The sequence below is a fragment of the Lissotriton vulgaris genome, chromosome 8, assembly GCF_964263255.1.
Source record: "Lissotriton vulgaris chromosome 8, aLisVul1.2, whole genome shotgun sequence".
NCBI classification, from domain to species: Eukaryota; Metazoa; Chordata; class Amphibia; order Caudata; family Salamandridae; genus Lissotriton; species Lissotriton vulgaris.
In genome coordinates, this window is record NC_141696.1 from 1350979451 (window position 1) to 1350997549 (window position 18099).

Consider the following 18099-nt stretch of genomic DNA (forward strand, 5'->3'; position numbering starts at 1 on the left):
TTTCTCTGGTGGGAATAATATCACAATTTTGTTGGTAAACATTTTGCTGGCACTGTTGGGTTGTGGTGCCTCTTGGCTGGAGGTTATGGGGTACAGGATATGGGACTTGGTCAGAAAAGGCTCCTTGAACATATCAAAGGCATTAGAGTGCATCGTTTTCTTATTCTTGCCCTTGGTTCTAGTAAGATTAGAAACAGCCTTGTTTCACCATGGTTCATAGGTCCTGGGGACCTGTAAATCTTATTCCTCCCAAGCAAGTGGTTCTTCTTCTGGATGGCCAGCTACCAACAACATATCTGTCTTAGCAGGGGTTTAGGGCTTCAGTTACTGCTCTTTAGACCAAGGAATCTAATGCCTCAGCAAACGCTTCCTCATGTGAAAACAAACATCTGTGTTCCCTCTTGATCACAGACGTTTCCATGAGTCTGTGCCATCAAAGTAAATATCACAGAAAACCAATTAACTGAGGCCTCGCTGGGGAAATGTTCTCTTTTGCTTCCTACGATACCTCTTCCAGAACATTCTGGGGTCTTTCTGGATCTGGTTCGCTTGTATTTGGGTTTTTCCTTCTGTTCTTCCAGGAACCTCCAATACTCCTCTTTCGTGCTTCAACTTGAGATGGCAAAATCTTGGTTTGCTCAGCATGCACTTGACCCCTTGGCATTAGATTTTTGTCTCCAGGGGGATGTTTGAAAAGCTTTCACACAATGGGGTCTGATAACAATGTTTCTCTCTCTGTCGTTTCTCCACTGCATATGATACTCTTTTCCTAAGCTGATGAAGCTCCTTATCAGCTGTGTCAGCCAATGTTCAGTTTTTACAGCCACATTGCCTGTCTTTGTGAACTTCACTGGTGTCCTGCTTTTCCCAAAATGGTGGATATGCCTATTGCTGCAATGGAACAGATATTTTTTGATGTGGTAAAGAATATATGACGCATCAGTCAATAAAAACCCCACAATGATTTTTAATGCCAAAAAGTATGTCCTCTTTGTTCCAACTCTACAAGCCTTGGTAGAAGTCTTAAAAGGCTTGCCGAGTCTGTGGTCTTGATCCTGAGTTTAAGGTCACAGTATGTTTTAAAATAGTTTCATTTCCCCAACAACTCATCCTTTCAAAACAATATGAGCCAAGCCCACTTCTAAACCACAAATTTAATTTAGAAATAATGTATTTTTTTATATTGTAAACTGCACCCGAATGTGTCTATAGTTTGTGAACTTAAATTCAAGTCCCCTTACTCGATACACCCAAATGGCAAGTGTTGTTCGCAAACTTAGGACATAGTCTACAAATTATAGCAAGGATCCAGTCTGCGGGTACGTGTGAATCAAAAGAGCAACTTATTCAAAAGTGTTAACTCTTTTTAACTACCCAGCACCTTTATTAATCACTTGTGTCTCAGAAACTTTTGAACACATTTAGAATAAATCAACAAAAGCACGCTTTCTAAGTTCTACTTTTATGCCACGTGTGACCTAAAACTGGTGAGCACTTTTTCCTGTAGGTGCAAGCAAAATTTTCCATAGGAGCTAAAATTGGAAACACATAATTAAAAAAAATAATAATAAACCCCTTTTTTAACACTTCCCCCATGCACAGACTGCATGGAAATTGGCTTGCTGACTCTGCTTTTAAGCTAGTTGCAAAATCTGGCGCAGATCCATCCATGGGAGCCAAATCTATAGGCAGATCAAAAAATGTGGTAGGGAGAATATATAACAGGATCTGTTGACATCATAAACCAAGTGGTTAAAACTGAGTGGTTTGCAAGTGTCTACAGAGCTATGATATGGCAATATAGGGCCCGTTATGTATAATAGCCTTATAGCCTACCTAGCAGGCTATTAAAGGCCCGCTCCGCATTAAAGGCCCGAGCCGAAGGCGAGGGACTTTAACAAGGGACGGGACTTTAATAGCCGGTATAGTGCTGCTACGAAGGCTATTAGAACATTCTGCTACTAGAGGGCAGAATGTTCTAACAAATTAAACAAAGGCTTCCCGAAGCTCGAGGGGATTTAACTCCCCTCGGGCTCCGAGAGGCCTTTGTAACACATTGGAATGTTACTCTGCGGGCCTTTACCGGCCCATAGAAGCAGGAAGCACTCCAGATTCTACAATGGAGCTCCCAACATTCCAATGTTCTAATTTTATATATAACATGTTTAGTATGGAGCCAGTTAGCTTGAAGAAGCAGTTTTCTGCTAAGTGCAACTAACAATGGGAACTGTTTGGAATTAGACTATCTAGGCTTTGTTTACCTTTCTTGAATAAATTTTTTATGACACAATGCACATTCATGAAGGTCAGCGGATTTAGGCAATTCTCTAGTCACAGTGTTTACTTCATAACTCTAGATTTACTGTCCTTACCACATAATTTGCAAAATTCTAGGCTTTCACCAAAAATATTATTTCTATCTCAAATCGATAAACATAATACTGACCAAGAGCGTGCCACATAACCTGTTTTCTTACTTAATTTAGATAACCTTATTGCATAATGTGGTATTCCTTGTCATATAATCCTAGCAGCGCAGAAGATGTTAAAATGTGCAGGGTGGTTGGGGGCTGTCATTATGATGATGAAATGAATATTTCCCAGCGAATCCTGAAATAATTTGTACATTTCAGGCTTACCTGTGAAATATGGAGCTTTACAACACACATTAGCAACTGTGTACGTCCAGTCAGTGGCAGCTCCTCCGCGGAGGAGGGTTGTCCCACTGCACGTTGAGCAGTGCAAAAGACAAATAAAATGATAATGACAAGAAGTTATTATAATTTAAATATTATCATTTTTCTTTGCGGGACTCCAGCTAGGTCGGGCGGGGCTCGGCTTGTCACCATCAGAGGGAGCAGGAGTAGTTTGCACTCACTCCCTAAGTGCGCATGACGGCTTGGCTGGCCCTCTGGGGCTGGCCAAACAGTCATGCACACTTGGTAAGTTCTCCACTGGGCTATGTTGCACAGCCCAGTGTAGATCATACCCAGCCTCCCAGGTACTGCCTGAGTGGCCATACAGGCCGCTCAGACCAATCACGATGTTGCTCCTGCAGCGTCGTGTTTGGGTGGGAGAGTCCGGCAGCCTGGGTGCTTCCGGTGGCAGAGAGCTCGGAGAGGCGTGCAGCTGGGAACGTAAGTTTTCATTATTTTTCTTTCGTGCCTCACCACCCCTGTACATAGGCAGCCGCTACTGCATACAATGCTCAAGTCTGAAAAACTGTTAAACTTTGTCTTTGAGTGTCTATTCGGCCTCACTCTTTGGTTGAACTTAAACGTTACTTGCACACTGCCTCCAGACATTTATGCCTGCAAGTTCTAACGATCTTTTAGGCAGTCTTTATAAACTGGGTAGAAGTATGATAAACGATTAGACAAGTGTGGCATGTTTGTTGACCAGCACCGAACTGAAAATTCAAAAGTGACTCTTTAATATCCTGGTTACACATATCTTCATAGTTTTCCTAACAATCATTCTTGTGTATGTGCTTTTTCGCTTGAATTAGATTTTGAAAGTTGGCACCGTTTGCGCTGAACGTACAAGAGTTTATCATCAACTGAAGCACTTCAAATATAAGCTGTATAGGCAATGTATAACTCTTGCAGAGTGTGCTCAAAAGGATGACTTGCCAGTCAAAGAAACAGTGGATATGATTTTTACGAAACTGAAGACATCTTGGCTGCAGACGGTAAGTTTTTGCTTGTTTTTGTAGTGGATTTTCTTTATGAATACTTTTATTTTTTCATGGAATGCCATCTCCCCAGTTATTGTGCTTTATTCCAATACATTTTGTAAGAAGTATTGGCAAAGCCAATCAGTCGGGCCTTGGCATGCAGGTGCAATGGTCACCTTTTGTTTACATTTTTATAGCAAGAATACGCCACAAAAATAAAAAGATAAGACAACAGATTGTCCCGAGATGTGGCCACCATCTTCTTGCAATTAAAATGTTAATTTTAAAAGACATTGACTGAGGTGACTATTTTACTAGTGATGTTTAAAAACAACTAGCATTTCAGTTGCGATGTGCATTTTACTACATATTTTGTTAAGGGGATTTAGTAATGAGTTGTATTAGTTTCTTAAGCCATTCATGTAGAATTGTAAAAGGCCTTTACAAAATATAGAATTATGATGGTTTGTATGTTCTAGCTCTAGAAGTCATGTTGTGTAATGTTGAGGGAAGTTGATGCTGTGCTTTACAGCTGCTGGTACATGTTCACCATACGTGTACAAGGTTGTTCAATAAAGTAGGAATTTGCACAGCTCACCTGTTGCTGGAGTCACTACAGGGGAGAAAGAAAATACATCATCACCTTAACATACCATTCAAATTGCAGAAAGCTACAATATCAGTTAAACATTTCTTTATAAGCAACCTTAAAAAGGAGTCGGAAAATAAACCGTCATCTAACTTTGTACCCCAAGTAAAATCAAAGTAGATAGACGGTAAAATGTAAATAGCTCACTTTGAAAGACTTTTCACACTGAAGAGTGTAGAGAGGCTTATGGGGTACAAAAGAGGCGGGACACGGGGTGAGAGGTTACGTATTTATTAACTAAGGTAGAGCGCCGGGAGAACGCCGCAGCCTCTCGCACAGCCGAGCTACCATCCACCAAAATCGCTACCAGCGCTCCCAGCGTTCCACACACACACGTGACAGGAACACTAGAGCGCTACTCTACATATCTCCCCCCTTTTGCGATACTACAACACAAACAACAATACGAGGATGCTCAACAGGATTGGCATTTCATGATGATAGGTGATTATATTTTCATGTCGTACTCACAGTACCTTTTGGGCAGTACAACAGCTCTACCTGTGTGTTTTACCGGGGTGCATGTCCAGGTGTCTCTGCTTCCACTTGATGGGGCATCATTGGGTGTCCCCTGTGTTTGACCCCCAGTGTCCATACCACTTGCTTCTTGGTTCTCCAGCTGTGCTTGTCGCCCTATGTCTACTGGGTTGTTCTGCGTTCTGGTGGTGTTCATTCCTTCTGCGTTGGTACTCATTGCGTCAACACTTTGTTCTCCTGCGTCCATCGTGTGTTCTTCCTCCTCCATGTTCCAGTGGTCGTTCCTTTCTGGTTGCTTTACTCCCGTCTTGGCCCACTTCAACACCTTGTTGCATCTGGACATCCTGTCTTGGGACCATACCTTTCCATCACTTAACAAGGCAGATCTCGTGCAGACTTCTTGTACTTGCAGGGGCTTACTAAACTTGCTATCGCCCTTTCTTCGCAACTGAGCAAGCTTCACTCTGACCCATTCCCCTTTCCATTGACGTGTCTTTGACATTGTACCGCCTGTTGTAGTGGTCCGTGTAGATCTTTTGCGCTTTCTCTAGGTTGCTGCGCACCACTGCCAGAGTCCATTTGCTTTGTATTGTCCGTTGTTTCCACGCCACATTGTCTCTGGTGAACGGGTCACGGCCTCTCAATATCTTGAACGGGCTATATCCTGTCTTGGTGGGAGTGATACGGTAAGCCCATACTGTACTTCAGAGTTCTGTCTCCCAATTCTTCCTCGCGTTGATGGCCGCTTGCACAGATACCATGATGACCCGGTTGAATCTTTCTGCTAGGCCGTTCCCAGCAGGATGGTATACCGGGGTGTGTTTTATTTGAATACCATTCCGGTCCATGAATGCGTTCCATTTGTCGGACATAAATTGAGGCCCATTGTCACATGTTATGAGTCTTGGGATTCCTTCCCTCAGAAATGTGGCGGTGAGGAACTCAAGTACAGTGTCAGTGTCCACAGTCTCACATATCTTGATTTCCAGCCACTTGGAATACCGGTCCATGAGCACAATGACATACTTGGGTATGCTCTGCGTGTCTAAGACAGGGCCCAGGATGTCCACTGACAATTCGTCCCATGGGTTGCCTGGATTAGTGAACTTCCCTAAAGGTGGTCGCAGCATGCTCTGTGTCTTGTCTGCGTTGCAGCACTGTTCACACTCTCTGTCCAGTGCAGGCCACCAGTAGGCTTGTTTGACTCTGCTTAGTTTTTATTATACCCAAATGTCCTTTATGTAGAATCGTGAGTAGACGCTTTACCAGTTGGTGTGGAGGGACTACTGTGTCTCCTCGTAGTAAGAATACATCTTGGTCCCCTACTGATAGCTCTTCTCGGACTTTGTAGAATTTCCGATATTCTGCATCCAGGTGCTTCTTCTGTGATTATGAACCGTTTGACTGCTGTGAGGATTGTGTTGTTTTTGTATGCCGTTCTCCACTCTTGCACACTTATGACTGGCTCTTGGTCCTCCGCGATGTATTCCACATCGTACACATAGTCCAATAACTTGAGTGTAATTTTCGCTTTGCGAGGAGTGGCATTTGCATGTCCGGTAGTTGTGAGGACCTAAACTAACAACTTGTGGTCCGTCCTGAGCAGGAATCTGGAGCCCCAAAGGAATTGGTGAAATCTTTCCATTGCCCAGATCGCCACTAGCATCTCTTTCTCCACCACACTGAACTTTTCTTCATTCGGGGCTAGGGATTGAGATGCGAAGCTGATAGTTGACAATACACCCTCCGCAGACCTATGCATAAGCACTGCTCCCAACCCTCTGTCACTGGCATCGGTGGTGAGGACTGATAATGCTCGTTGGTCAAATCATGTAGAGGCACAGCTCCGCAGATTGTCTCTTTGATTTGTTGAAATTCTTCTTGGGATGCCTCCGACCATGCGGAGGTGGTCTTCTCCTTTAGTAGCTGACGCATATTATGCATTTTGGTGGCGAAATGAGGAACAAATTTGCTGTAAAATTCTGCCATTCCCAAGAAGGAACGGACGTCGTCTTTGTTCCTGGGTGTCGGTGCATTCTTGATTGCCGTTCCATTCAATTTTTTTGGGGTGACTCCTTTATTGCTTATTTCGTGGCCCAAGTACGTTACTGAGGTGACTCCGAACTTGCACTTGTCCCATTCTGCAGGGAGGCCGTTCTGCTTCAGGATGCGCAGTACCATAGTTAGCTTGGCATCATGGTCTGCTTTGGTTCTCCCCATGATCAGGATGTCGTCCTGGAAATACTGCACTCCTTCCGTGTCTTTGAAAAGTTTATGCATCAACTTCTGGAACTCTGCCGCGGCGGATGCCAGTCCGAACGGCATCCTCCGGAACTGGTAGCACCCAAAAGGCATGATAAACGATGTCCGCTTTCTGCACGTGGGGTGTAGCATGATCTGGTGGTATGCTGAGGTTAGATCTATGGTGGAGAATCACTTGATGTCCTTCGTCTGTGCCAGCATCTCGTTGATCCTAGGCAGCGGGAACTTATCAACTATGATATTTTTGTTGAGCTCCCTCAAGTCGATGCACAGGCGCACTTTACCGTTGGGTTTCCTGGCTACGACCAATGGCGCCAGCCACTCTGCGCTCTCGATTGGCTCTATCACTCCTTTGTCTTCCAAGCGTTGCAACTCTTGTTGCACTGCGTCTCTATAATTGAAGGGAATGTTCCGTACTTGATGGCTCACCGGTTTGGCCCCCTCCTTGAGGCATAGCTTGTGAGTAAATTTCGTCAACTTGCCTATGGTGCCTCTGAATACTGTCGGGAAGGTAGATTTCCACGTGTTGGCGTCATATGTTCCTTCTGGGCTTACTATCAGGACTTGTCGTACCCCCAGGGTTCAGTTGAATCCCTAAGCCGCCTTGATCCACCCATCATAACACTGAGGGTTCTTTCTCTGCCACGTACAGCTTCCCTTCTGCCGTGCGGCCTTTGAACTCTTCTAGCAGCGGACGGAAGCCCACCATGGGAATGGGTTCCCCGGTGACAGGATGGATGTGTGCCTATGACCTGCGCGAAGTCTCGGTCCCAAATACTGCGTTGTATGATGGCATATGGGGGACCTGAGTCAGCCACCATTGAGACTTGAATCCCTCCTATGGAAAGTTTGCATAGCGGTTTGCGTGTCTGGGAGCAGTCTATGCCCGATGTATTGAGGTTATGAGAGGGCTGTGTTGCATATGTTTTGAGATGTTAATAGAATGTATATATTTTGATGTCTTTGATGTTTTTGGATTCATCTAATGCCATAAAAAAATTATAATAAATAGACATATGTTTTTCAAATAAAATTTTCTGGTTGGGACAATGATGATGTTTGAAAAGAATTGGAGTTAGTACCTAAATGTATATTATGTTCTAGGGGAGGTTCCCTTGTTCTTGATTCTAGTTTGTTCCCTGCCTCCTCCTCCTAGTATTTGTATTCAGGGACCCTCGTGTGTTTGTGATTGCAGTCTATGCCCAAGACTTGGTCATCAATACACAGCACGCTGTCGTCTTCGCCTCCTCCTTTTTCTGTTTCCGAGTCCTGCGCCACATACTTTACTGACGTTTTCCGGGGCTTGAGTCTACAAACCTCTTCGAAGTGTCCTTTGATCCTGCAGTATTGGCACCTGGCTCTGAAGGCTGGGCATCGTTTGTCATTGGCAGCGTGTGTCCTGTTGCCACACCTGTAGCAATTGTTTTTGTCCTCCCCTTGGGGTTTCGGGTTCACTGCCGTTTTGGGTGTGTATTTCTTGGGCTGTCTAGCGCTTCCTGTGAACGGCGGCTTCCACTCCTGGGGGGTGGCGTCTGTTATCTTGCTCACCGTCGCTTTATTGGCATTGTCCTTTTTGGCAGCCTCTGTATATCGCTTTGAGAGTTTCGCCTTCTTGACCATGGCAACTATCTCTTTGAGTGGAGCATCGCCGCTGACCTACAGCTTCTCTTGTATCGAGGTGTTCACCGTATGCATGATGATATGGTCTCGTATAAAATCATCGTCAAGTGCTCCGAATATGCAGGTGACTGCTAATCTCTTTAGTGCTGCCACATAGTCATCCACTGACCCCCCTGTGAGTTGTTTCTGTTGAAAGAAGTTGAATCGGTCTATTGCCGTGCATACCACCGGCTGATAATAGCTGTCCAGGTCCTCAATGGCGTGTTGGAACACGTCGACATCTTCTTGTGGTCTGGTCTTTTTGACTAAGTTCGTATATACTCTGATGCCCTCCGGACCTAAGTTGTGCAGTAGGATCTCCTTTTTCCTCTTACTCAGAAAGACTTTGTCCCCTTCATCTTCCAGCGCCGACAGGTAGCTCAGGAAGTACTGCTTCCAATCTTCCCATTTTATTGCCGGTTCCCCTGGGAAGGGAACCGGGTTTGTGAGGGAGAAGGTTTGGGCACACATTCCCTTCTTGGTTGTGCTTCTTCTGACCTGTGTGGAGGACTCCCTGGTGCTCCCTGTTCGAGCTGGCCTGCAGTCTCTGCTTGGTGCATGAGTTCTTCACTCATGCGGCTTGTCCCTGGTGCGCCAGGATTAATTGTCTTCCACCAGCTTGGCGTGCTTGTGTTGCTGCTAGGGGGCTGAGTACCTCTGGTGTGCTGCCTGGGGTGCCTGTGGGCCGGGTTTGTCAGGCTGCACTGCACTGCTGGGCGACCTGTGTGGCCCCGTGATCGTGGGGTGTGGCAGGCCTAGGACGTGGCTGGCTAGAGCATTGGTCTGCAGTGCATGCTGTGTGCACACTGGGAATGCGGGCAGGCCTGTTTGCTGGACTGTTTCTCGCCCTTAGCTGCAGGCTTTGAACTTCTCTGCTACTTGTGTTAGCCCTCAGGATGTGGGTAGGTGCTCTTTGCTTTAGCTGCTGGCCTTGAGATTCCAAGTTCCTCGTGCTTGCCCCAGGATGTGGGAGGTGCTCACACTCCGATTTTGCTGCTGGTCTTGAGTTTCCAGGCTCTTTGGGCTTGCTCTCAGAATGTGGGTGGGTTCTCTTTGCTGTGTCAGCCGTCTGGGTGGAGTTATTCAAGCCCCATCACCCAGGCGTGTGAGGACTACCCCCTCTATAAGCGCCTCTTTCCCCCGCTCCGTGATGGTGCCGCCGCCGTCTAGGTGCAGCTGCTCTCTCCCGGGTCTATGCGTAGGGCCGCCCGGCCGCACAACGGTGTCTGCGGTCACTTCACTGTCTGTTCTGCGCGGGGCTCCCGCACTTTCCAGCTGATGGGTGGCGGCTCCGCTACCGCGCTCTCCCTCCCGGTCCTGGAACCGCTAATACTGGCACACTTGTGTTGCTGGACGACAGTCGTGTGTTCGCCTCCCCAGCCTTGTCGCCAATTTGTAGAGAGGCTTATGGGGTACAAAAGAGGCAGGACACGGGGTGAGAGGTTACATATTTATTAACTAAGGGAAAGCGCCGGGAGAAAGCTGCAGCCTCTCGCACAGCCGGGCTACCATCCACCAAAATCGCTCCCAGCGCTCCCAGTCACACGTGACAGGAACACTAGAGCAGTACTCTACAAAGAGAAAATAACACATTTTAAGACAAGGTAAACAATGTACGCAAACGTTGTGGAGTACCTGAAAGTGAAGAGAGCCCACGGGTAAAGTGGGCTAATGTATTGCTCCCTGCTATAAGGTTTAACAGACCAGTGGATGAAGCCTGCTGGCCCAAAGCCCCCTCATGTGTTCTAAAGTGGCTGCATATTTAGACAACAATCTCAAAGGCTAGATCTTATAAGAATTTGAAGTGTATAATAAAAGGGGTGATTCAGTGAATGGTGTAAAAGGAGTGGCAAAGGTCACAGGAAGCGCGTCCTGAGCCATGGAGCTATGCAAAGACAAGTTAGGTAAATTATGCAGCGAGATAACTTGTAATATTTTTAGAGGAATATCTTAAAAATTCAAAAGTAAAAGTTCATGCCGGTCTTTTAGTTCAATATAATGACCTGTCTGTATTTGGTAACCTTTATTAATATGCATATTTTCTGAACTAACTTGGAGACAACATGATTTGCCAATGTTGCCACGAGTGATCAAGAGATTATGATATTTTTCATGTGCACTTTATGAATGGACATTATATATGGTAAAACATAATATGTAGCCTCCAGTTTTTGTTGTGCTCCTGCATTCTAGAGGTAAGGTATACTTAAGTATAGTGGACTGCTCTGGTTTACATATTTTGACCTGGTTGGTAAGGTCACATTTGATCCAGTTCAGCCAGAGGATTTGCGCCCTTACAGCTCTAGTTTTACAAGAACAGGTATTGTTGTCTGCATAGTTCTTTTACGTAAGGTAAATCAATATAGCCCATTAAACCAAATGAAATCAGTGAAACATGCACCTTTGTTGGTCTTCATAAGATTAATGAAAGAAGAGCACCATTTATGTGTTAGTATCAAGCCCCCTTGAGTTAACACGGAGATCAAGAAAAAGCCGCACAAATTACCTTTAAATGTAACAACTTACACACATATCTCCTCTGCCTTGAAAGCTCGTCATGGGTTAGCAGTCACAAGAATATCTTCATTCAAACTATTATGTTTAACTCAACAGGCAATAAATGGTAAAGGTCCTAACGTCTTCCAGACAAAAATCACCAAATTCTCCCAATCAAGTAATTTGCATTCAAGTCTAGTACCCCAACTATATCTCCCTTCTTACAAAAAGAAAACAACAGCACTCTTCTTCCATACATGCTATTAAACTCCCTCCTAGCAAAAATTAGAGCCACTGACCACGATCTGTAATTTAGAAGATTGGTTAACAGCTGGTCATTCCCAAGCTGCTCATCACAGACATCCTGATGCACAATCTTCTAAGAAACGGGATAGAATACGAGTAAAGGACTTCTACATTCATAAATGGACCTGATGGCCAATTTGCCAAATATTATATTCGAAAATATTATAAAAATCTCTCCTCTGATCAGATCTTTTTCTCCGCCTGTCCGTCTATAAACAGATTTTCTTACCTATTTTAGATTGCATACAATGGGGCACGCATCCTGGCAGTCTATTGCATCAAGCATTGCATGGAGCAAATTTACCTTGGTTTATTAGCATCTGATCACTACTTCACCGTGGATGTCCTACCCTTCGAAATTCAGTTACTATCCAAAATTCTTTATTCAAATACTATGCAAAACTGCATATTTTTTGTATATAGTAGTGTGCCGTGCACAAGTCTGGTCTCTTCGTTCATAATCCATATTTCTCAGAAGCTAGAAGTTCACTTACTTTCAATCAATTTTATCTAATCTTCCTCCACCCTCTCTATTCTCAGCACTAATCATTCATATTAACATAACCCCACCCCCAGTCATCACATCTAACTCCTTCTGCTCCCATCACAAACAAACTAGGGTGATGCATGGAAGATTTATTTTGAGAACACCAGTGGTGCTCCTCCGCTATGGTGGAGGAGCGTCGCTTCCCCCAACCAACTGGCTCAAACGGCAGGAAAGGAAAAATAAAACGTTAATAAACACGTTTAGTTATAGTTATATTTTTCCTTTCCCGGTTTGCATTTGCTAACAACCCTAGTGTTGAATGTACCCTATAAATTTTTCATAAAAAGAAAATATATTTTTTCAAAAGATATCCCGTTGTTTGTTCTCCGTTTCTGATTTATTCGTTTGTGCAATAATTGCCCAACTTGATGGTTGAGACATAGATAACTAAAGTATCTAGTTTTGAATCTGTAGAATTATTGGAAAGAATTGTATTGTCCAAATAAAATCCCTTGCAGGCATCTTTACCTATACCGTGATTTCAGCCCAAGCCCCCAAGGGTACATTGGGTTTCCCCACGTCCTTATCAAACAGCCTGCGTTACAGCAGCTCTCCTTCATTTCGCAGGGCAATGCTGTAGTGAGGGGAGAGAAGGAGCATTCTGGGCCGGCTTTAGGGCAGTGCGGCCGCACTGGGTGCTGACCGGGGGGGACGCCACTGACCTCTAGGGGCCCGCTGTGTTTAGCAATAACTTATACTTTAAAAGCACCTGCTGCAGAGTTCCTTGTGCATCCAGCTTTCAGGCAGCAAATAAATGTCAAGATAACTCTTGCTATTAATGTTCCAGCTAAAGAGGGATCAGAGTTTTGTCTAGTGACTGTTTTGTCTCATCATAAAGTAGCGCAGAGGGTTAATATGCCGGCTGCAAAGAACAGATCTGTATTTTGTGTGGATAGCTGAGTGGATTAACAAAGCCAGCCTTTACCAGCGCTTTAAAACAAATTAGGGGCACTTTTTGCAGATGGTAGTGAGTGAATCCGAGGAGGAGGTTATGGGGAGTGCCAGAAAAGACTGTTGCACCGGGGAGCACTGGTGCTAAAGCTGGCCCTGGGAGCACTACCCTGGTTCTGCAGTGGTCTATCATTCTAATGGCCTCAGAGGCAATCCTAAGTCTGATATTCAGCAGAAGAAAGGCTTTGGTCTGCCTTGCCTCACACACTTGGTGGGTAGGGCAAAGGTTTTGGGCAAACAGGTTACAATTAAGATGTAAGTTTATGTATTCATCTTGCAAATTCTCCAAATATGGGCAAATGGTGTAGTTTATTACTGCTCGCTAGAAACCCTGATTATACCACCTAAAGTATGCAATTTATATGTATACATTATATAGTGAAAATTACTAAACGTTATGTACAGAATGTAGTTACGTTTGTTTTTTTATTTTTATGTAACATTCATTTTTACATTTAAGAAAGGGTTTTAACATATATTTTATAACACACTAATATTTATATTTTTGATACATGTAATTTCTCTAACATTAAATGTAATGTATTTATAGGAAGTTAAAATTAATTAATTTAATGTAACATTAGTTCCTATTACCTTTTATTGAAAGCCCCTTTCTCCATTATTTTTATGGGAGGTGTGTTGCAGTACCAGGGGTGGGCCATGTGTGGTGCTGGACTTGCTCCAGCTCTGAGCTGGACAGCATTTATCATTTTTGGGGTCCTTTTTGGCTGCAGTAACTGTAAAAGTGCAGTGCCCCTTCTTAAACCCCTTCTAAACCCTCCATAAACCCCTTCTTACTCCTCAGCCTCTCCAATTTAGTAACAATAATTCTCCATTTTCCAGCAACTCCCATCTTCCCACATTTTCTACTCAAACGTATAGCTACATGTGTGTTGATCTCCACACATAAAAGATAGGAGAAGGCGGAGGCAGTTGTGCTGCAAGCCTAAGTCGATGAGAGGAGTTCTTCAACACAAACTGCAGTAAATACTAAAGGGGCTATTTTGTGAAACATGAAAATTGTTGGTGTATATTCTATATTAACACGTGGTTTATTTTTACATGTTTTTGTCTGTCATACAGGAATATGATCACCTTGAAAAATATCTAAATGAGGCAGATTTCTTCCAAGAAGAGATGATTTGAGTGCTTTTTGCCAGACTTCCTTTCAGACGGCATTATCAGCGTGATCAACTATTATTCCTATTACTTTAAGAGATTGCTTACAAAGCAGCTATTTAAACATGTATTTTGTATGAAAAGATGATACTAATGTATTGTTTATTTTTAACATGCTTCTTTTGTTCTGCTCTTTTAAAATGTATTTTATTTATTTTTTATACTCAAAAATGAATTTTTTCGTCAGACCTTAAAAGGTTGGAATAAGGCACCTACAGGAAAGACATGGATTGTATTTGCATAAATGAAATAAACACAGTATGTCTGTCTATAATTGCATTTTTTGGTTGCACATAGTAAAATCATTGGAATCCTTAATTTGACTTAGTATAAATGCATACGTCTGTCCAAGAGATTCCACAGAGTTACCCATATTTTCCTGCATGTTAAGACTCTCTTTCAAAAAAGGTCTTTTTATCTGTAAACATTTGTTTATGCACATAAATATCTTTCTTTTATGCATGCGTGGAATTCAGAAAGTTCCTCTCACAAGTGGGAATTAGGATGATAAAGTCATGGTTTGCCTTGCAAGTTTTTGAACGGCCACAAACATACATATATGGGCAAATACAAATTGAAACCTTAGTTACTGAAAAAGGTCAAATATTTATTGTAACTAAAGTTGAAGACATACAAGAATGGAAAGATCAGTCTACAAGGGAATGGATTTATCCACAATGAGTAATTCTTTCTCACTGGACAAATAAAGAAATGAGAAAATGTGCTTTTGACATTTACTCAGTTCATGGGACAGTAAAACTAAACAAATAAAGCATAAATATAATGTATTTCCTATAGCCCAAATATGCTCAGGCGCTGTAAACATTTCCATTCAGACGATCAGGAGTAGATTGAGATATCTGCTATAAATCAGTCCGAAACTGGCAAATATTTAAATGAAGGATTGTTGGGCAGTAGCAAACAAGTATTGAAAGAGCCTTTTCATTTTATTGAACAGTGACAATAAATGGAATCAAACTAACATAATAGTGACAAAAAAGTCACTTTCTACAGATTATTCAATGGCATACCTTCCACATGCTTCTCACACAGCAAGCAACAGTGGTTCCCTTATAACAAGAGGCTCCTTCTAAAGCGTTAGTGACTATGAGGTAATATAAATTATATGATCGATTGTGTCCCCTATCTTAGACCCCACCGACTCCATGTACGAGCTTGAAGTGCATGTAACTTCCCTCCTGTGCTAGTTATGAAGACGCAAATACATTTGCGTCCAACGTTAACATGTTCTCTTTTCGATCCGCCATGAACGGATTGGATATTCAGTTCCTAAATATGCTATGCCAACGTCTTTTTGTGGTATACCTTACACGTTTTTCAGCTCTGGCGAAGTAGGCCTGAATTCTGCCATCGAGCCTCTTTCCTGCCTTCTGACTTCGAAAACCTCAGCCCAGGCTGCCTCTGTGCCAGTGACCCTTGCCTTACTTTTTGGCACGGCTAACGGTGCTCGGCTCAACCCGTTGCCTGCCAAGACTGCCTTCAACCTTCGAATTATCTGCTCCACTCCTCGAAAATACATTCCTGTCTGGTAGATTCACGTCAACATCCTTCCAGCTGCAGGGCAGAGGGTAGGCCTCACTGTCTCTATGCAAGTAATTCATGGCCCTGTTTCCATGGTAGGCCCATGCCCTCCCTCACACCCCTCGCGTCTCATGTAGACACGCAGACGCTCATACACGCACTCATAACCAGTATAGAAATAACCACTTGTCCGAGAGACCTTTTCCCTCCAGATAATGCAGTTCCTTAAACATGAGATATTAGATTCGACTTGGGGATTAGGTTGATCTGACATCCAGACATCCGTCTACACTTGTAGGACTAAATGTCAAGTCCCCCTTCACCCCTCAAGTTACACGTACATTACACGTCACCCCGCTGCGCGCGCATCTCTGCCATGTAATTCTGCTGACACTGCTGGATTCATTTATGGATCCACCCATTTGTGACATCATGTACAATGACGTTCTTGTCCACGCCTTCATGCACGCCTATTGTAACGCCTCTTGTATTACGTATATGTATTCTTATCTCTCTTCTCAGCTGTTACGCCTCCTGCATATGCCTTTACTGTAATGCATTGACTATATATATGAATGCCTGTCAATTATGTATTGTCGCATACTTGCATATCCGCATATTACCATTGACTCTGTCAGTCTGTCCCTTCCCGAACCTATGTGGTGACGGAATGGTATGCCACCTTGGCTCGAGCCAATATACTAATCACCCAATTCCTTTTATAGGAATAAAACCCTTTTGAGAAACCTCAAATATCACGGATTTTGCCTCTTATTTTATTATGAGTTATTCTTATTGATTATAGAAATTAAGCACCGGTAAATTAATTATTTACGACAATTTGGCGCCCGAATAGGGACCCCTCCCCCATCTCACGCGCCGGTGGTGCGTTGCAGGCCTGGCCCCCTGCCACAGCCGGACGGACAACTACGCGTACCCGCAGGATTTCCTGTATCTCCCTCAGGCCAACGGAGGTGACTGAGGCTGCGATCGACACCCAGACGAGGCGGTGAGAAGTGCGGAGGATCCCGACCAGAGCCTAGCTGAGAGAGCAAGATCCGAGGTATACGGAGGCCCACCAGGTTCCGACGTTCCGAAGTATCAGCGTCACGAGTCGAGTCCGAATCCAGTCCGAATCCAGTCCAGGGTTTCCGAGGCCTTCCGTTTTCGTGCTTCCCGGTGAGTACCGTTGCTGGGGACGCATATAGACGTGCGCATTAGTTTGTGCCGGTCAAGACAGGTGTGGGTACACAGACCTGGTCTGCACTGTTTTAGACAGTGTATCTGTACTGTTTAGCAGTATATCCAGTCTGCACTGTTGAGCAGTGTATCTAGTATTATGCAGTTAGCAAGTTACCTTTTAATTGTCATCATTCATGTTAAAATGTTTTAATGTGTCTTAAGATGTCGTGGTATGAGTGATTGTTCGATCGTAATTATTGTGATTATTGTGTTCAGTGTGTTCATATCTGAGTAAGAACCAAGTAGCCAGTTTTCAAGATGCCTTTGTTCTCCAAATTAAGACAGATAAAAACTAGAAAAGGGGTATTGGAAGAAGCTGTTCCCATTCCACCTAGGGACACCCCAGGGTACTTTATGTACCACAAACATGGCCTAGATGCCGTTTTATTCCTCGACTTATGGGTGGATTACACTAAAGAATTATCCGAGAATCAAAGGTGGCCTGCTACTGGGACATGGGATGCAGATTGCATCATGAGGGTAGAGGAAGCATTGTGGAAAAAGAAAGCCCGACAGTCACAGAAGGATGCCATTGAATTATGGCGTAAAGAATCACATAGGCGTACAGAAAAAGCACTTAGAAAAGAAGAGAAAAGGAGGGAGGATCCAGAGAAAGCCCAGGAAAACGTATTAGTTGAGGAAGGTACCCGAGTAAAATTAGAACAGGTAGACAGGCAGCGAAACACACTCATGAACGGCATGTACCCCCTCTTGACTGAGGGTTTGCCTAAAGCCACCCCGGAGGTACCAAAAGAACTACCACCCCCACTGCTCCCGACTAAAATACACCAGAAAACAGCAAAGGACATTTTTCTTGCGTCCTATCTAGATGATGTGGCTCCCGCATACGCAAATACCGCACCGCCACGTACACCTCCACCTGCCGACCAAGACGGTCAGCTCCTTCCTCCCCGACAAGCCACTCCTCCTCCTGTTCCTCCTGGTCTTCCAGCTGTCCTTCCACCTATTCCTGGGCCTGCTCCCTCCGCTTTTCACTCAACGAACCCCTTCGGAGCTGGCGCCTCAGGAGGCGCGTCCGGAGGAGCGACAGGTTACCAGACCCCGCCATCGGCCCATCGGCTGACCTATAGAGACCTAGCACAACAACGTACA

At 44.1% G+C, this 18099-nt stretch overlaps 1 protein-coding gene across 1 annotated transcript in view; it reads left to right on the forward strand.

The window, feature by feature from the left end:
- Positions 1-16497, forward strand: part of CCDC82 (coiled-coil domain containing 82) — a 149692-nt gene extending 133195 nt beyond the window's left edge. The window contains exons 8-9 of the mRNA XM_086935291.1: positions 3509-3691; positions 14107-16497. Coding sequence (XP_086791417.1) covers positions 3509-3691; positions 14107-14169 — 246 coding nt within the window. The 3' untranslated portion in view covers positions 14170-16497. The remainder of the gene's footprint in view (positions 1-3508; positions 3692-14106) is intronic.
- The last annotated feature ends 1602 nt before the right edge of the window (positions 16498-18099 follow it).